At 48.1% G+C, this 20,509-nt stretch overlaps 1 protein-coding gene across 1 annotated transcript in view; it reads left to right on the top strand.

Moving 5' to 3' along the window:
- The window catches only part of DYSF (dysferlin), a 154,535-nt gene that overhangs the window by 83,936 nt on the left and 50,090 nt on the right, over positions 1 to 20,509 (top strand). The window contains exons 33-40 of the mRNA XM_058193062.1: positions 3,099 to 3,280; positions 4,055 to 4,195; positions 7,937 to 7,966; positions 10,024 to 10,050; positions 17,071 to 17,172; positions 18,214 to 18,375; positions 18,898 to 19,063; positions 19,781 to 19,854. Coding sequence (XP_058049045.1) covers positions 3,099 to 3,280; positions 4,055 to 4,195; positions 7,937 to 7,966; positions 10,024 to 10,050; positions 17,071 to 17,172; positions 18,214 to 18,375; positions 18,898 to 19,063; positions 19,781 to 19,854 — 884 coding nt within the window. The remainder of the gene's footprint in view (positions 1 to 3,098; positions 3,281 to 4,054; positions 4,196 to 7,936; positions 7,967 to 10,023; positions 10,051 to 17,070; positions 17,173 to 18,213; positions 18,376 to 18,897; positions 19,064 to 19,780; positions 19,855 to 20,509) is intronic.

Below are 20,509 nucleotides of genomic sequence, written 5' to 3'. Positions count from 1 at the left end.
AGAGGGACCAAGCGATCACCACCTACGCCAAACCCAGAGGGATCTGCTCTTTCCCCCCCATAAAATCTCCTTTCTTCTGCACGCACGCACACATGCGTGTGTGTGTGTGTGTGTTTTTGAGCATGTTTGTTGCCTTGAACTCAAAGTCTGTCTCCAAAAGAATGACCTCATCCTGCCTGATTGGCTGGACCGAGTGGGAGTAACTTTCTTTGCATGGACGGCAGCCAATGACAACAGCCGGCCCAGATGCAGACAAGATGGAATTGTGATTTGCTGTTGGCGGAACAAAGCATAAAGGAGCCCTTTTCAGGGTCATAAAAATGAAACCTGGTATGGATGCAAAGCGGAGACAAAGGCGTCTTTTGAAAGGGTTTTGTAAATTGGGTGGACGGCAGCACAGTCGGTCTTCCTTTGACCCAGGACAGAAGAAAGCACATTCAGACATAGCTAAGATGCCTCTTTCCATCAGAACAGACCACGTGAAGTCTTAGTACCGTTCTATAAAGCCTTAGTAAGGCCACACCTGGAATACTTGCATCCGGTTTTAGTCACCATGTTACAAAAAAAAGATGTTGAGACTTTTTCCAAAGGGCAGAGAAGAGAAACTAGGATGATTAAAGGCCTGGAGACTAAAACATACGAAGAAAGGTTGCAGGATTTGGGTTTGGCCAGTCTAGAGAAAAGAAGGACTAGGAGGTGACATGATAGCAGTCTTCCAATATTTGAGGGGCTGCCACAATGAAGAGGAGTCAACTTATTTTCCAAGGCACCAGAAGGCAGGACAAGAAGCAACGGATGGAAACTCATCAAGGAGAGAAGCAACCTGGGACTAAGGAGAAACTTCCTAACAGTGAGGACAATTAATCAGTGGAACGGCTTGACTCCAGAAGTTGTGGGTGCTCCATCGCTGCTGGTTTTTAAGAAGAGACTTGACAACTACTTGTCTGAAATGGCATAGGGTGTCCTGCTTGAGCAGGGGGCTAGACTAGAAGACCTCCAAGATCCCTTCCAGCTCTATTTTGATTGAGACGGATCACATCGGGCTCAGTGGTTCAAAACTTGCATTAGGAGGGAAGGCCCACAAAGGCAGTTGTGGGGGGTGGAGGGTGGGCAGGAGCACCATATTCAGGGCCCAGCATTAAAGAACGGGCAGCCTTCTGTTTTCTCCCAGCCTCAAGAGGAAGACGAGGGTTTTAAAAGCCCTTGAGATTAGATCTGGAGGTGACATCTAGAACATAGAATAACAGGGTTGGAAGATACCTTGGAAGTCTTCTAGTTCAACCCTCTGCCCATGGAAGGAGAACCTGTACTATTCTGGCCTTCTTTTTGGCTTGATGGATGGATACACCTGGTCATAGAAAGAATAACAGAACAACAGAATTGGAAGGGACCTTGGAGATCTTCTAGTCCAACTTCTGCTCAAGCAGGAGACCCTCTACCATTTCAGGCAAAGAGTTGTCCAATCTCTTCTTGAAACCTCCAATGATGGAGCACCCACAACTTCTTGTGGCAAGTCATTCCACTGGTTAATTGTTCTCACTGTTAGGAAGATTCTCCTTAATTCCAGGTTGCTTCTCTCCTTGATTAGATTCCATCCATTATTTCTTGTCCTGTTTTGGAAAAAAAGTTAGCCCCCTCTTCTTCGTGGCAGTTATTGGAAGACTGCTGTCATGTCACCCCTGGTCCTTCTTTTCCCTAGACTAGGCATACCCAGTTCCTGCAACTGTTCTTCATATCAGAGAATGGGCAGCAAGCCTTTTGGCTTCTCCCAGCCTCAGAAGGAGGTTTTAAAACCATTTTGAGATTAGATCTGGAGGAGAAGCAGGGTCTCCACTGGGCTCCTTGGTTGATAAGTCCACAAATTCAAAAATGATTGATTCAGTTTTGAAGATGGTATTGACTGAAGAAGCAGGAATGGTAAGCTATCCTTTGAAGATGGCCTCCTCCAAGAAATCTACATTCATTTATTCTCAGAAGATTCCTAAAGCCCAGGTGTTTTTTTTTAATTTATAGCTGTCTCAAGAATGCCACCTCCTTCTATGTGCTCCATCTCTGATTTTTTCCTGTTAAAGTCAAAAGTGGCATCATTTCTTGGTGGTGATAATATGACTAGGAATAGCCCAAAGGTGCTTTTCCAAAAGGCAAATGGATTTTCTTGCTTTTATTTTTTTGAAAACGTTTCACTTCTCATCCAAGAAGCTTCTTCAGTGAAGAACTTAAGAAGCTTCTTGGATGAGAAGCGAAATGTTTTCAAAGGAAAAAAAAAACCCAAGAAAGTCCCATTGCCTTTTGGAAAAAGCCCCTTTGGGGCAACCATGACCTGGATGGTGGAGAGTCTCCATGGGACAATCGCTAGGAATATGGGTGAGTAGACGTGTGTCATGACTCAGCAAGAAGGCAACAGGGGTGATGATGTAGCTTGGGGTTCAAGAGGGGCAGACAAGGTGCAGGATTATGGGGCAGAAGGTGGTGGAGATGGAGGCAAAGAAAGGCAAGTAGAAATGTTGCTTCAACAGTGGTTCAAAGCTTCTTTCAAAGCTAGGCGAAGTGTCTGGACTTCTGCCATCTTCTTGGGCAATGCTTGGAGTCTTATCTTGTCAGACGGTCACAAAAGAGGGACCCGGGGACGCTACAACCATCAGAAATGGGAGTCAGCCCTCAAGCATCTGAATTTTGATCCTGTGACCACAGGGACACATGCTGGAACCGTTGTAAATGTGAAAACAGCCCAAAGTCCCTTTTTTCAGGGCTGTCATAACTTTGAATGATCACTAAATGAACTCTCGTAAGTTGAATGTCTATGGAGACTCTCAGTCCTCCAGGTCACGGTTGTCCCAGCTGGACTTCGAAGATGTTTCGCTTCTCCAGTTCTGACTGAATGGTGGAAATGGAGCTGAAGAAGCTTCTTAGATGAGAAGCGAAACGCCTTCAAAGTCCAGCTGCCTCTTGAAAAAAGCTCCCTTGGGACACTCTTGTAAGTTGAGGACTGCATCCTAAAAGCTCAGGGCTCTTTCTCTGAGGCAGATCCTTCTCAGTCCTGTTCTTGGGCCCCAGGGAAGGTGGACCATCCCATCCTCTCCTTCTCTTGTCCTTCACAGACCCTTACGCCATCGTCTCCTTCCTGCACCAGAGCCAGAAGACGGTGGTAGCAAAGAATACGCTAAACCCCACCTGGGACCAAACGTTGATCTTCTACGAGATCGAGATCTTTGGGGCTCCCCAAAATGTTGCTGAATCCCCTCCCAGCATTGTGATTGAAATCTACGACCATGACACTTACGTAAGTGTGCAGAGGGCAAGAAGCCGCTGGCCGAGCAGGAGCCTCTCAGCTCAGTTTTTGTCAGGGCAGAGATTGTGGGCGGGCATTAAGAAGACAATAGAGATATCACAACCTACGGGTAGCATCTTGCAGACTTCTCATGACCCAACTAGGTAACGACATCAATCATAACAGTCTTCTAGCATTGATGATGTTACCTACTTGGGTGATGAAATGTTTGCAAGAAAACCACGAAGCTCAGAGACCGCCAAGCACCCCACATTCCTCCTCCTCCTCCTCCTCCTTCTCTCTGCATACCCCACTTCCTTCTAGCACTGATAAGGTTACCTACTTGGATCATGAAATGTCTGCAAGAAACTACCAAGCACAGATCTGGAGTAACAAGGACCCCACAGTTCAACCCTAAGCTAAAAAAATTTTCTTCTACCATATCAGTACAGTGAGACTGCATGGAAATACTAAAATTAGCAGCCACATTTCTTTTTCTAACTTACTTCCTTCCTTCCTTCCTTCCTTCCTTCCTTCCTTCCTTCCTTCCTTCCTTCCTTCCTTCCTTCCTTCCTTCCTTCCTTCCTTCTTTCCTCCCTCCCTCCCTCCCTCCCTCCCTCCCTCCCTCCCTCCCTTTATTAATTTTTTCTGCCACCATTTCATAATTCTAGGCAGGTCTGGGAGGCTTACAATGTAATAAAAACACATAGATGTAAAAATACCTGGAAATATAAAAAAAGATGAAGAAGGATCTCAAAATCCCCTCTTCTTCCTCCCTCCGACCAGGGTGCGGATGAGTTCCTGGGCCGCTGCGTTTGCAAGCCGACTCTTGACCACACGCCGAGATTGTCCTGGTATCCCATCGTGAAGGGCAGCCGGACGGCAGGGGAGCTGCTGGCTGCCTTTGAGCTGATCCAGAGAGAGAAGGTGAGTTGGGGGCTTGCGGGTGGGGGGGAGGACTTTAAGACTGGGCAGGGGTCTCCTGAAGGAAGCAAGCAGGGGAGCAGGAGACCTGAAGGCTGGAGGAAGGTCAGATGCAGCTCAGCCGGATTCTGCTTCCAAGGACATGGAAGAGGTCGGAGGATCTTACACCAGGGGAGAAATCCAGCAGGTTCTGACAGGTTCTGGAGAACCGGCAGTGGAAATTTTGAGTAGTTCAGAGAACCGGCAAATAGCACCTCTGGCTGGCCCCAGAGTGGGGTGGGAATGGTACTTACGGGACTGTCTGCTGCCACCAAATGCCTCCCACCGGCCCGTGCGCTCTCACAGGGAGGAACTCCTTAGGGTGCCGTCGGCCAGGCAGTGCCGACTGGCGACACCCAGGGGAAGGGCCTTTTCTGTGGGGGCTCCCACACTCTGGAACGAACTTCCCCCAGGACTTTGCCAACTTCCTGACCTTCGAACCTTCCGCCGCGAGCTTAAGACACATCTATTTATTTGCGCAGGACTGGACTAGATTTTTTAAATTTTTAAATGTTTACATTTTAAATTGGGTTTTAAATGGGGTTTTATTATTTATATCTTTATTTTAATATTCGGCCTATGTAATAAGTTTTTTAAATTAATGTTTTACTTTGTATATATATATATGTTTTTTAATATGGCTGTACACCGCCCTGAGTCCCTAGGGAGATAGGGCGGTATAAAAGTATGAATAATAAATAAATAAATAAAATAAAATAAATAAATAAAATGGGGATTTTGCAGTATCCTTCCCCTGCCACGCCCACCAAGCCACGCCCACAGAACCGATAGTAAAAGAATTTGGATTTCATCACTGCCTCACACCTATCCTGACAGCCTTTCAAGTAGTCCTCGATTTATGACTGACCACTTAGCGACCGTTCAAAGTTACGAGGACCTCCCTACGCCCTGGATTAGGAGTTCTGACGACTGTCCTTCCCTGTGGCCACCTGGCTGCCCTTTGGACCTCAGCAACTGACCCACATTTATGGCTGTTGGCAGCTTCCTGCAGCCACCGGATCGAGTTTTACGAAAACCGGCATTTGCTTCCAAGTGTTTGGTGAAACCGGCCTAGAGCGACACCATTGGTTCGCATAACGACTGCAGCACTTGTATAGCGACTGCTGCAAAAAAGTCGTAAGACTGAGTCAGTCACATAGGTGGCCCGATTGATGTTATGACTTAAGACCATGATGGGGAGGCTGCATTATGGTTGTAACTCAAGGACTAGCTGGAAGCAAATGACATTGCAGGGGGTGGCAGTCCCCTAACCCTGGCTCTCTTTAAGCAGCAGGTTGCAAACGAGCCCTGTTTTTTATAATGTATATAATAATAATATAATTAATTACATAATTGATATAGTTTAGAATACTCAGATTGTATAATAATACACAATAGCTATTCTTAATGCAAAAAAATAAAACCCGGAGTAGCCTGTCTTGTATTGGCACCGGCGTAAAATAAATGTAAAATTCATGCCTGTGAAGGCGAGGGTGCCAAGACCCCACCCCCCAAAAGTGATTTCTAAGTCAGGGTGGGAGGGTGGGGGGGTCTCCTGCTCCTGCAAGATCTCCTCTGTTCCTCCACAGGAACTTCTGGCTGCTAATTCCAGCTGCCCGTCTTGAAAGGATGCAAGGTCTGGTGCTGGCCACACGGTGGCGCTCTTGGACTTAGGAGGGGTACTTGGGCCACCCTGCAGGGCTTGGGAGGGGGCTTCCCTGGGCTTCTGGCCTCAGCCCTGTCAGTCACCTCACAGCCCGGAGCCCAGCTGGGAAGAGAAAGGCTCAGGCGGAGGACGGGGGACCTCCTGGAGATAATCATTCCTGTCGTTTCTGGGCATCAGAAGCAGTTTCCTCTCCTCCATTTTCCTCTTCTCCTCCTCTTCTTCTTCCTCTTCGTATTCCTTCTCTTCCTCCACCTCCTCCTCCTTTTTTTCTTCATCTTCCTGGCCCCCAGCGCCTCCTCCCTTTTTCTCTTTTACTCTTCATCCTCTTCATCTTCCTCCTCCCCAGCTCTCCCTTCTCCTCCAGCTCTTCTTCTTCTCCTTCTCCTCCTCCTCCTCCTCCTCCTTCTTCTTCTCCTTCTTCTCCTTCTTCTCCTTCTTCTTCTTCGTCCTCCTCCCCCTTCCCCTCCCCCCTCCTCCCTGGGATTTCCTGGCAAACTCCCAATCCACAGCTTACCTTTTGTCAGGATGGTGACTGTCCCACTGAGACTGTGTTGGCATCAGCCGCCCTCCTCCCCTCCCAGGAGGCCACTGCCTCGGTTCTTCCTTGTCATTCCTGCTTCTGACCTCCTGTCTCCCCCTTTGTCAGAAAGACTGAAGGCCCAGAGGCCCTGGAGGCAGGGGGTGAGGGACATTTGGAGCCAATGGTCCTGCTTGCCCCTCTTCCAGTCTCTTTTCTCCCCTGCTTCGGGACAGACCTGGTTTGAGCTGGAGCCAAACATCTTGGGCTGAGGCCAACGGGTGTGGTCAAGGTCTTGCCCAGAAGCAGCCGAGGGAGATCTTGCCATGTCTCTGCGCTGGGCAGGCCAGGGACGGGACGGTCCATGAGGTAGAGGAGTCCTGGCAAGGCAGAGTTGCCAACTGGCCCACTGCCTGGGTGATGTTGGCAAGGGCCAGGAGGGTGCCTGGCTGTGGCTTTTGAAGTTGGAAGGAAATGGCTGGTGGCTGGGCTTGGGATGACATCCCAGGGACAGAGCCAGTGGGGATGGGGGCACGGCAGAACCAGGTCTGAGCCCTGGGGGAAAATAACCCTGCGCCTACTACATGCAATCATCTGAAACCATTGAAGGACTTTGGGCTTTGGCTTGTGAACTGTGGCAATTTGCCCCGGGATGCTCCTTGAAAGTGCACACATAGCACTTTTCTAGTGAAATTGCACAAGGGAGAAGCAAGATTTGTGATACCAATCAATCAATCAATCATAGTAAAGCTGGAAGGGACCTTGGAGGTCTTCTAGTCCAACCCTCTGCTCAAGCAGGAGACCCTCGACCATTTCAGACAAACGGTTTTCCAGTCTCTTCTTAGAAACCTCCAGTGATGGAGAGCCCACAACTTCTGGTGGCAAGATGTTCCACTGATTAATATTCCTCACTGTTAGGAAGTTTCTCCTTAATTCCAGATTGCTTCTCTCCTTGATTAATTTTCAGCCATTGTTTCTTGTCTTGCCTTCAGGAGCGTTGGAGAATAAATTGACCCCCTCAAATACTGGAACGCTGCTATGATGTCCTCCCCAGTCCTCGTTTTCTCTAGACTAGCCAAACCCAAATCCTGCAACCATCCTTCCTATGTTTTAGTTTCCAGACCTTTAATCCTCTTAGTTTCCCTTCTCTGCCCTTTTTCCAAAGTCTCAAAGTCTTTTTTGTAATGTGGTGACCAAAACTGGATGCAGGCCTGTTGAATGCTAAGCCATTCTTCTTGCGTGAGGCAGGATTTGTGCATTTCTGAAGCATCCCAGACTTTGTCCTGGGCCATCACACAAGTTGACAAGGTTGAGAAGTTTCAAGCGGCTGGCTGGGGAATTCTGGGAGTTGAAGTCCATGCATCTTAAAGCTGAGAAGTGCCAGAGTGTTGAGGAACGTCAAGCGCTCTTTCTCAACCTTTCAACTTTAAGATGTGCAGGCTTCCACTCTTGCCATTCCAGAGTTTTCCCGTTCCTTTCAGAGCCAGACTGTAACTTGGATATCTGTTGTATTTTTTTTCAGCCAGCTGTCCATCATGTCCCAGGCTTTGAGGTAAGACTGCCTATAGAAGCTACATTTTCTGCTTTGGGTCATCACCAAGCTGGGCAGGATTGTGGTTGAAAGCAAAAATCTCTGTAGAATCCAGAGCTTTCCTCAAAATGGTGATCTAACAGAATAACAGAGTTGGAAGGGACCTGGAGCTCTTCCTGTTCAACTCCCTGCTCAAGCAGGAGAACCTTGATCATCCTCGACAAATGGCTGTCCAGTCTTTTCTTGGAGACCTCCGGTGTTGGAGCAACCACAACTTCTGGTGGCAAGCTGTTCCACTGATTAATTCTCCTCACTATCAGGAAATTCCTTCTTAGTTCAAGGTTGCTTCTCTCCTTGATTGGTTTGTTGCTTCTCGTCCTGCCTTCAGGGGCTCTGGAGAATAATTTCTCTGTGGGAGCCGCTCAAACATCAACAAGGCAAGACACGTACAAAAAGTTAGAGCACCTTCCAGTTCCTCCTTCTTTTCCCTCAACCTTCTCAACTTTAAGTTGACTTCAGCTCCCAAAATTCCCCAGCCAACCACGCTGCCTGGGGAACTCTGGGAGTTGAAGTCCACACACTGTAAAGTTGAGAAATTTGAAATGCCGTTTCTCAGCCTTTATCAACTTTAAGATGTGTGGATTTCAACTCCTGAGAATTGAAGTCCACACATCCTAAACTTGATAAGTTGAGAAAAACTAGTGTACAGCTTCCAATCTGATGTCACAACACCGGTTTGGTTGTTTGTTCCCCATCACCCATGGTTCCTTTCTGGATGCCCAGAATGGGCGGGACAACTCCTGTTGGAAAACAAAGGCTGGGTCTTAGTGCAGCTGTGGACGATGGGACCCACATCCTCAAATTCCTCTTCCTAATCGGGACTTGTTTTCCCACCGGGAAGAGAAGGAGCTTTTGAAGGTTCCTGTTAGACTTCTTTTATTGCCAATATTTTAGGTCTGTACCTCAATCTGACTGTAGGCCAGCTCTTGGGCTGTCTAGCCAAACCACAGCAGAAACAGCTCCTAGCCAACATTGCCTGATGTCAACCAAGCTAAACAGAGTTAGACCTGGTTCGTCCTTGAGACGGAACTACCAGGAAGTCCCAGAGCTACAAGCTAGGCCGGAAAGTTAAAAAAAAACAACACCCACACCCTCCTCCCATGAGATGACAATGGCCTTCATTTCTTTATTGTTGTTGAGTCTCAGGAAGAGCCATGCTCAGCTCCTGTGGGGCTTTAAAGACTCTCCCATGGCCCTAAAGATTGGTCTGGAGATATGGGGGGCAGTTAAGTGCAGTGGTTTGCAATGGTCAACCTCTTCCTACAAGGCTTGCTAGATTGGACTCTTGGCTTTCGAAAATAATTCATTGGCACTCTTGAGCCTTGTTCACTAGGACAGCGTTTCTCAACCGTGGCCGTTTGAAGATGGGTGGACTTCAATTCCCAGAATTCCCCAGCCAGCCATGCTGATGGGAATTCTGAGAGTTGAAATTGTCAGAGTTTGTTGCAAAAATCAAATCCAGAAGCACACACAGATAAAATGATTCAGCAGGATTCATTAACTTCTTTATATACACAATAATACATGAAATAAGTTTACAATACCAACAGAAGATTCACAGTTTCATTTTAGCAGAGTAAACAGCATGCACAGACACTGGTTTCAGTTTCTCTTCTCTCTGCGCAGAATCAGAAGCTGAAGACTAAGACACGCCCTGGCTCCAGTCTGTCTCAGCTCCCAATTGGCTGACTTAGTTGCTATGCCTATTCATTGGCTGACTTTGTTACCATGTCTTCCCAGTCATGAATATTCTAACAGAAATCCCCCCACAATCTTCAAGTGGCCAAGGCTGAGGAACACTGGCTCCAGATCAACCAGAAAATCTTGTACAATATTTCACACATGGCTTCCTTCTGTGTATTAAATTCACTGACTAATTTCAATGCGGGAGATGTACATTCTAGTGATGTGACCTTGCTTTGAAAATGTGGCGTTTCTTTCTGTTTGTTCTCTCCATGGATGCTGCCTTCCCTGCCCTGCCTTCTCCCCACTTGTGCGATGGATGGGACACCCTGCAGACAGAACTGACGTCGGTTCTGGATGAGGTGAGCTCCTTGGGGGGATGGAGAAGGGGGGTCGCTCCCCTGGTCCCTGGCGTGTTTGTGGTGGAAGAAAGGGACAGGGGAGGCCCAGCTCCACAGAATGTCTTTCAGAAAATGCAGTTTGCTTAAGGAATGTCTTAAGCCCAAAACATAAACAGAGAGCAAACCCCTCTCCCTTCTAGCACTGATGGTGTTCCCTAGTTGGGTGATATGTCCTCCTCGCCTCCGTCCAAACGATGGCTTAATTAGCCGGCTCTTATCAACTCTGGCGACAAAAGAGCCAGCGTCTGCCAAGAGCCCTCGTTAGCTGCCAAGAAGCTAGTGAGTCACGACCTTCAGCTCTAGTCAATCCGTGGATTTGCCTGATACAAAGAGACACGCCAGCTTTTGCTGCCTTTTATATCCTGTGGGGTGTGGCTCCATGACTCAGCACTTGCTAGGCCTGCCCCACCCTTGCTTCTGTTGTTCCCTTTTCTCCTGCCTACGAAACCTGGGATTCAGCCAAGCCTGATTGCTGTCAGCTGGGTCTGCAGGCGTGGCCTGGGGGGGGAAGAGTCAGGGGAAGGAGGCCTCGTTATCTCTTTCACTTGGCCTGCTTTTGGCTCCTGGAGCTGAGCCAGGGAGGCCGGTGCTTCCGAGGTAAGTCCTGACGGCCCTTCCCCCTCACTGTCCAAGTCACTTTCTGGCAGCAGGCCCGGCTCCAAGGCACTTTCTGGCATGGGGCCAGGTTTGGGGGCGGGAGCCACAACATTGGGTCAGGAAATGTCTGCAAGAAAACAATGGAGCTCAGAGAGCACCAAGGGCTCCACAGTCCTTTCCTTCCTCCTCCTCCTCCCTCCCTCCCTCCCTCTTCAGTTCTGACTGACTGGTGGGGAATGGAAGGATGTACATTCCTTGCAGTCCTCTGGTTGTTAGTTCTCTCTCTGAGAGCCATTGAGGCCACGTGTGTCCTCAGAATCCCCTGAATCAGAGTGCGAATGGCTGTGGAACCTTCTTGGAAGTGCCGAAAGGACTCTGTTGTGAAGAGGAGATGGGGGTGGGTGGGTGTCGTATCCCTCCCCCACGGTTGAGAGAGAGCTACTCAATTGCCTCTTTGACCCCCTTTTCGAACCAGCGGGTCCCTCTGGCCAGAATGTGGACTTAGTAACAAGGCTTCCCCATTGATTCTGCTTGTCAGAAAGGGGGATCACTTGACCGGGGACATCGCAATCACTTGCCAAGGATCTGAATTTTGATCACGTGACTGTGGAGATCCTGCAACGGTCGTAAGTGTGAAAACTGGTGATAAGTCACTTTTTCAGTGCCGTTGTCATTTTGAACGGTCACTAAACAAACTGTTGTAAGTTGAAGACTACTTGCAGAAATCTTTCCACCGGCCCCAGAAGATGGGGAAGGGGGAAATTGGTTTCCTTTGGGTTTCCCCCCATCGGAGTGTGCATTGTCCACCCCTTGTTGTGTGTCCGAGCTCACAATTTCTCTCTCTTCTGCTTCCTTTTCTCCTTGTCTGGTGCCACCCGGGACTGCTGCGCTGTAGCTGTGCCCCCCTGTCTTCTATCATGAGGGGCTTCTGCAATGGGTATCTCTTCACTTTGCTTACAACACCCCCCATCCCCCTGCACCCCCCCCGGTCTTCTCTGCTTGGCAACTTCTTGGGCTGAAGCAGCATGCCAAAAATCCTGGGGTGCCATTCTTGGAGGGGCGAGTATTTTGGGGTCCCAGGAAGGGGTCCACCCTCAGCCAAGACATCCCCCTATCATCTCAGCTTGTGGGGTACAAGCAAGGTTGTAGGGCTACCCCCGAATCTCCTATTGATTGAGTATTGGATGCAGAAAGGTCACCATTGAAACTGTCTGATGGCTCGGGTGTTGTTGTGGCCTGTTGGTTGCCAGCCCCTCCAGCAGCCAAATCGGAGGAGGAGGAGGAGGAGGAGGAGGAGGTGGTGGTGGTGTGGGAGTCGGGGTCAGCATCAAGGCAACCTGAGAGCTCCCAGGGGGAAGAGGGAATGGAGCTGATAGAGAGAGAAAGAGACAGAGACAGAGGCATAGCCTGGGCCGCCCATCAGCCCTCAAGTCAACAGCCCCCAAGTCTGGAGGTGGCTGATGAGGAAGAGGAGGAACAGCTGGGTCCAGTGCCTGACGTGCAACTGCGCAGAAGGCAGAGGAGAGGAGAGCAATGGAAATCCATGGGCTGGTCCTTGGGATGGAAGAGTCACAGTTGTCAGTGAAACCCCATCCTAGCTCTGGGGATAAAAGGCAGGGGGCGGAGATGAACAGATGTGGCAAACAACTACTCATCTCCCTGCCGATGGACTTGTTAGTCTGTGTTGAGAGAGAAACTTTTGGCCGGGGCTGCTGGCGCTCCTCAAGTTTGGGGAGTTGGGTCAGAGCAGGTGCCCCCTGGTCTGATCCATCAGGGCCCCCTGTTTCCATGTCTTTCCCACAACAGTCACAACCTGTGTGTTGGGCAATAAATGTTGAATGCCCCCTCCTCACGTCAGCCAGATAGCTGGCTCTTTTGGCAGCTGCTGCTCATGCCCACTTAGCCTTATCCTGCCCGCTTCCCCTCCTCTTCTCCTGGGCAATCCCCCCTCTGGGTTGCAGCTCTGGAGCCCCCCTGCAGATAGGCAGCCAAGACCCCTCAGCTGATGTCCTCCCAGCAGGCTTATCCCATAGCCCTGTCCTCACCACCCGCCCCCCCAATGGCTGGTTCCACCCCCTCTGGCCTGTTCCAGAGCTGCAGGGCCACTCCTTGGAGACCGGAGCCCTGGGCAGCTGCAGGTGGGGTGGGTGGGTGCTGCAGCCACGTCACAGGGATGGTCCTGCTTGCTTGCTTCTCGTCGGACCTCAGGTCCTGCTTCTCCCCAGCTTCCCTCCTTCGTCCCAAACCAAATCTGGGCCTTAATCCCCCGCATGGCTCCTTCCTTCCCTGCTCGTTCAGGTTAATGATTGTTTGTCAATCACGCTGATCAACTCAGGTCTGGAATCCTCTACGTAACTAACTAGAGGCAAAGCCACAACTGTCTGTTAAGGAGGGGCAATTTTAAGAGGCATGGACTTCAACTCCCAGAATTCCCCAGTCAGCCATATAAATCCAAAGGGAGGGTCTGCCAGGGAGGGTCAAGTAATGCTGGCTGGCTAGACTAGAAGACCTCCAAGGTCCCTTCCAGCTTCTGTTCCATTCCGTTCTGTTCCAGTCCAGTCCATTCTATTCTACTCTATTTTCAATTCCATTCTATTCAAGATGGCGGCTGTGATGGTGCAGTGGAGTCTTGTCTCTCCCTTTCTTACATGTAGGGAAAACAGATCTTTCATCTCCTCAGATGCCTCCAATTGTCTACATCAGAGGTCTCTATGCTTGGCAACTTTAAGACTTGGCTGGACTTCAACTCCCAGAATTCCTCAGCCAGCCATGCCTTTTGAGGGGATGCTGGCTAGGGAATTCTGGGTGTTGATATCCACCCAGATCTTAAAGTCGCCACGCTTGGAGACCCCCCTCTTCTGTTCCAAGGTGCCTCTTGTGTCTCAAGAGGGGGCTCCTGCCTGCCCCGTCTCCTCCCTCAAGTCCATCTCCGGATGGTGCTTCATCCTCCGCCCTGCCCTAAAGTTGAGTGAAGGAAATGAGATTTTGCAGAACTCGTTATTTCCAACTGAAGAAACCAGACTTGGATTGCGTCTGAAAGGGTTTTTTTCATGCAACCTGTTATTGAGGGGTGGCTGGTTCCCTCAGGCCAGCCCCCCTCGCAGGGCGTTGGAGTAGGAAGGATAAGAGGAGGGGGGAGGAGTTTTCACCTTGGTTGAAGTATTTATAAAAAACCAAAACAAAGGCGGGATCTAAAACGAAAAACTGTCAGGAGAAGATATCGCCACTTTATTTATTTATTATTTTATTCATTAATTAATAACAAATTAATCATTTTAAACGTAACATTTAATAAAAGTTAAACTGTGACCTGCCCAGAGTCCTTTGCTGAGATGGGCGGTCATAGAAAATGAATGAATGAATGAATGAATGAATGAATGAATGAATGAATGAATTTGATTGGGCCGTCCAATTCACTCTGGCTGACTCCAGGTGGCCAGTTCAATAAAACCCCAATACAAAACTCGATTATTGGTGGTGCCAACGATCAGATCAACAACTTGATGGGGTGCGTATCCCACCCCGGAGCCCCCAGAATCGCGTCTTTGGGGCTTTTGAAGAGCTTCAAAGTATCTCCCCAGGGACGATGTTTCACAGGGAGGGAGCCGCCAGATGGGGCTCCCTGCTCTTGTGGCTCAGGTAGATACGATGGGGGAAAGATGGTGGTCCTTCAGGTAATCTGGGCCCAGGCCAGGTCGGGCTTTAAAGGTGAGAACCAGCACTTTGAATTGCACCCGGAAGCAAATCGGCAGCCTCTGCAGCTCCCGCAAAATAAGTGGCATGTGTGCAACTCTAGGCTTGCACAAAACCACACACAAGCCACCACATTTGAATCGATAGAAACTTTAAAGTCTCCCCCTTTATAATAAATTGTGGGTGGAGCAGGGTGATCGGTCACCCCCATCTTCTTGGAAGGATGAGTCCCTGTCCATTGGTGCTTCCTCCAGAGATGGGGGGGGGAAAGGACTGACCCACCACCCTCTAAGCATGGTGGACTACAACTCCCAGGGCACCCAGTTGCCATGGCAGGGTGCAGCAGAGAAGGAGAAGGGCCACTGGGGGGGATGCGCACGGGGGCGTTCTGATAACTTCCTTGCAAGGTTCTTGTCTGGCTTTGGGGGTGCTGCAAATTGGATGGAGCTCTTTAGGGGATGGTGCCCCTTTTGGCTGTCACCCAATACTTCCCTTAAATCTTCAAAGCGGTGCCGGGGGGGGCCTGCATTCGGGGGCTGGGGAGAGGGATGTGGGGTTCCAATTACGCCCAAGCGGAGTTGGCAATGCCATCATGCACAGCAAGCTGTTTTGTTTAGGCAGCTCCTGGCAAGTGCCAGGGAAAATTAGCCTCCCCCCCACCCCCCACCCCCGCCCCGAGCAGCGTTGGCCGGCTCCCACCCTGCCCGCCTCCCTCTAGCCCTTATTAAATATACATCGGCGGGATCTATAAATAAATACGACCCGATCTGATGTTTGAAATGTATATGCCTCCTTAATTTAATGCAATAATTCTTTTTGGCTGGAAAAAGTGACTGCAGCCGAAATTGCTTCCAACTGCCCCTGGTTAAGAGCCGCCTTTGGTTTTTCCTGCCTTAGGGGTTTCCTTTCCTTTGGAGGCTAAAACCCCCCTTTCCCTCCACCCCCCCCCCCCAGATTGGGTTTATGGGGAAGCCTGGGGATTTTTGCTCTTTGAGAACACGTGGGCTACAACGGGAGGGCCGGCTGGGTGGCGCTGCAGGCAGCTCAGGCAAGTTTGCAAGAAGTGACGGTTCAAAATTTCAGGAATTTTGGGCGCTGGGAGAGTGCAGACGGTGCCGTGATACTCAGCGCCCCAATTTGGCAGCTAATGGCACGATGCCACAGCTGTGGGTTTTTTACAGGTAATCCTAGACTTATGGCCACCACGGGGCCCCGAATTTCTGTTGTTAAGTGAGTTTTACCGCATTTTATAACCGTCATTAAGTGAACCCCTGCAGTTGTTAAGTTAGAACCCGGTTGTTAAGTGAATCTGGCTTTCTCATTGTCAGAAGGTCGCAAAAGGGGATCACATGACCCTGGGACACTCCAACCGTCATAAGTACATGCCAGTTGCCCAGCATCCACGTTTTGATCATGTGACCCTGGGGATGCTGCAACGGCCATAAGTGTGAAAAATGGTCATAAGTCACTTTTTTCAGTGCCGTTGCAACTTCGAACGGTCACTAAGCAAACCGTTGTAAATTGAAGACTACCTGGGTTTATTGCCACAATTGTGGCTTGGCAGCCTCTTCTCCTCTCCCTCCTCACAGGGGAGTTCGGGACGTAGGAAAGTCACCTGGTGGCCTATTTTTTTTTTCAATCTTGTTGCTTTTGTTTTCTTTTTAATTACGGTAATCAACATATTACGTTTTTATCTATTCTTTTTCTTATCTCCAACATGTTTGGATTTAATTCCTGAGAATGGAGCCGTTCCTGGTTCCAACTTCCCAAGGTTGTCCTGGGGGGGTGGGGAGGGGGGAGGGGGGAATGCTAGCCTTTTTAGCCTTTTTTAAAAAATTTAATTGAGCCCAGGAGATGGGTTCAAAAACCCCCAGGAGATGGGTTCATGGAAGCAGATACTTCGCTATTAATAGGGGGGATGTTGCAACACGCAAGGAACAAAGGCTTGGGGGGGGGGTTCATCTGAATGGCAAAACCCTCCCAGCTCGGCTTCAGATTTGGAGACCACCAAGGTCTGACCTGCGGGCCTGATTCTGAAGAACAGATTCTTTCCATTCAACCAACTTTACTCATCTTTCGTTTTGCCTGCGAGTGAAGTCACAGGAAGGAATAACAAAATAACAGAATAAGAGAATAGGAAGGGACCTTGGAGGTCTTCTAGTCCGACCTCCTGTTCAAGAAGGCGATTGTTCTGGACAAATGGTTGTCCGATCCCTTCTTAAAAGCCTCCAGTGTTGAAGCATTCACAATTTCTGGTGGCAAGCTGTTCCACTGGTTAATTGTCCTCACTGTTAGAAAGTTTCTCTTTAATTCCAATTTTCTTGTTTGCTTCTTAACTGCCATCCAGGTTGTTTCCATCCGTGGCTTCTTGTCCTGCCTTCTGGTGCTTTAGAGAAGAGATTAGCAGAATTATAGAATGACAGAGTTGGAAGGGACCTTGGAGGTCTTCTAGTCCAACCCCCTACTCAGGCAGGAAACCCTCCACTATTCTGGACAAATGGTTGTCCAATCTCTTCTTAAAAGCCTCCAGTGATGGAGACCCCACAACTTCTGGAGGGAAGCCCTTCGACAGGTTAATTGTCCTCACTGTCAGGAAGTTTCTCTTTAATTCTGGGTTGGTTGGAAGAACCGGCAGGATGGACCTTCTGTTTCTCTGACCGCCTAGAAGACCCAATTTCTGTCTCTTCCCAGTCTGCAGATTCAGACCTGCCTTATCCTCCACCGCAGAGGGAGCCCAACATCTACATGGTCCCTCAAGGGATTAAGCCAGTTCTCCAGCGCACGGCCATCGAGGTGGGTGCAGAAGTCCTCCTGACTTGAGGATCTCTCAAAACATTTTGGAAAGAGAATTGCCCGTTTTTAAAAATGAAGTTTTATTAATTTTCTATTGCTTACATTTTGTTAGTGCTTATCAAACATGTGTTGTCTGGGTTATTTTATTTGTTTAGCAGTACAGATTCCACCCCTTTTTTCCAACCACTGGTAGAATAAGTTCCATGTTTGATAATGTTCTGTGTTTTCTTTCTGTTTAATCTTCAATGTCAGTCTGTCCATTTCTGCACAGTCTGGTATCTTAATTATCTTTTCGTCTTGGGGTGTTTCTTCATTTTTCCAGTATTGTGCAAATATAATCCTTGCTGCTGTTAAGACATGCAATATTAAATACATACTTTTCTTATCAAATGCTTCTGGTGCTGTACCTAATAGAAAAAGTTCAGGTTTAAAATCTACACGTTTTCCTATCAGCTTTTCTAACCGCTTATGTGTTTCTTTTTTTTTCTTTAACAAAAGCAACAAAATGGTAATATGTGCCAGTTTTTTGGTTATATTTCCAACATTTGGTAGACATATTTTTAAACATTTTAGCTAATCTAGAATTGCCTATTTTTGTAAAAGCCGTGAAGGTGCCATTCTGCAAATTAAGCATTTATTTTGTCTAGTCATTTTGTATCACCTCTGACTTAATGGATCACAAAACACATATAATAAAACGTTTGCACTAGGATTAAAACACCATCCAATGCCCTAATCCTATGCAGGTTGTCCTCAAGATATGACTATAATTGAGCCCGGAATTACGGTTATAAATTCTGTCAGTCTTTAAGAGGTTCACCATGTGATCATTCCTGATTTTACTAACTTTTTTGTAACAGTTGTTAAGTGACAACTCTGGAAAATCCTCTCTGGAAAATGTCCAGTGTCTCCACCACAACCCACACCCAACACAAACCGCAAAACTAGCTGAATTGTGCACATCCAGGTTGTGTTGGTTCCTCCATGGTCAGTTTTGGTTCTTAAATAGCTGGTTGGCCTCTGTGTGGCTTTTTGGTGCAGGTATTGGCCTGGGGTCTTCGAAACTTGAAGAGCTACCAGTTGGCCAGTGTGACTTCTCCCAGCCTTCTGGTGGAATGTGGCGGGCAGATTGTCCAGTCAACTGTGATCAAGAACCTGAAGAAGAACCCCAACTTTGACATCTCCGTCCTCTTCATGGAAGTGGTGAGGCAGCTTCATTGTCTCGTATAAGAATTACGGTTTCTTGTGACAGAAGAAAATTTTATTTACCCTTCCACTGTTATCTGAATAAATATTATCTCTTTTTTAAAAACAGTTTATTTATGTATTTTCCTTAAGTAGTTTATGAACTGCGCATTGTCTGGGTTAATTTGCTTACATAATAGTATATAATATTATAATATATTAAGCATAAGACATACATAATCGTATTTTTTCAATTTCTAATTTCTACTTCTATTATCCAACCTTTGATAAAATAAGTCCCATGTTTGAAAATATTCCGTATCTTCTTTATCTTTTATCTTTAATGTCAACCTATCAATTTCTGCACAATCTCGTATTTTTTAAATTACATCGTCTTCTATGGGTGGTTCCTTGTTTTTCCAGTGTTGGGCATATAGAGTTTTTGCTGCCGTCAAGACACGTAGTATTAAATATATTGAATAGATATTGTCCCTTCTTCTTCCCTACTCTCTTCCCCAACTGGGCCCGTTCTTCTTCCAGCGTCTGCCAAGGGAGGATCTCTACTGTCCTCCCATCATCATCAAAGTCATCGACAACAGGCCCTTTGGCCGCAAACCTGTGGTGGGCCAGTGCACCATCCGATCCTTGCAAGAATTCTTCTGTGACCCCTACAAAGAAGATGCGATATTTCCTGAAACCCACGCAGGTCAGGAGAGGTTGGGGGGATCCTAAAAATGGGTGGCTTTCCTGCAACCAATACATGATATGTGATATTAGCAAAGGAAGCCTTGCTCTTGAGCAGGGTCTCCAACCTTGGCCACTTTAAGACCTGTGGACTTCAACGGCCAGAATTCCACGGTCAACTTGGCCACTTTAAGACTTGTGGACTTCAGCTACCAGAGCTGCCTGGGCAATTCCTGGAGTTAAAGTCCACAAGTCTTAAAATAGCCAAGTTGGCTGGGGAATTCTGGGAGCTGAAGTCCACGGGTCTCGAAGTGGCCAAGGTTAGAGAACCTTGTTCTTGAGTATCATCTGAAGGTTTGACTACCTGTGGTCCACTGAAGTCCCTTCATTATGGTGACTTCCTGAAGTCCATGGTCACCTATCTATGGGTTTGTTGGTTCAGGGTGGATTTTATGGTGTCTGTCCTTCTTCTTCAACACGCCACCCTCCAGATGTTATTGAATAGAACCCCCAGAAGAATGATGGATTGGAGAAGAGGTCGCATGTGGCCTGCTTGATACTTTAATACACCTAATACACCAAATGTCCCTATTCCATCTTCTTGGCCTGAAAAACTTCTTCTGAAGACTGCTAAAGCAGCTGTTGAGTGACTCGGATGGCTTGAAAGACACATTGATGGAAGCAAGAAGAGTCAACTCCAAAAACTGAAGCTATGTTTCTTCCCCTTCATTTGTTACAGATGACATGAGCCTCACCCCAAAAGATGATGTTCTGATTGACATTGATGACAAAGAACCTCTCATCGCGGTCCAGGTAAGCCAGCCCAGGTGCTAGGAAAACATCATATGGAAAACAGCATCAAGGAACAACCTTCAAGGCTAATATGGGTTTGTTGTGCAACTATCTGTGGGGAGAACTGCTCTGGGGCAGGTTGGGGCTGCATCTTGGTGATGATACAAGTAGGTGCAGGATTGACAGCTGCTGAGGTCAATGAGGGAAAGAGTCTTGAGATGCAGGAATTGGGTATGTCTAGTTTATAGGGACGCGGTGGCTCAGGGGCTAGGACGTTGAGCTTGTTGATCGAAAGGTCGGCAGCTCGGCAGTTCGAATCCCTAGCCCTGCCGTGTAGCGGGGTGAGCTCCCGTTCCTTGTCCCAGCTTCTGCCAACCTAGCAGTTCGAAAGCAGGTAAGAAATGCAAGTAGAAAACATAGGGACCACCTTTGGTGGGAAGGTAACAGCGTTCTGTGCGCCTTTGGCGTTGAGTCATGCCAGCCACATGACCACAGAGACGTCTTCGGACAGCCCTGGCTCTTCGGCTTTGAAATGGAGATGAGCACCGCCCCCTAGAGTTGGCAACGACTAGCACGTATGTGCGAGGGAAACCTTTACCTTTACCTTTACCTTACCTTTACCTGGCATAAATAGTGATTTTAAATTGGGGTTTTAGAGATTTTAAACATTTGTAAA

Source organism: Ahaetulla prasina, chromosome 8 (genome assembly GCF_028640845.1).
Source record: "Ahaetulla prasina isolate Xishuangbanna chromosome 8, ASM2864084v1, whole genome shotgun sequence".
Taxonomy (NCBI): domain Eukaryota; kingdom Metazoa; phylum Chordata; class Lepidosauria; order Squamata; family Colubridae; genus Ahaetulla; species Ahaetulla prasina.
Note: the sequence above shows the minus strand (reverse complement) of the source record. Positions and strands in the feature narration are given on the sequence as shown.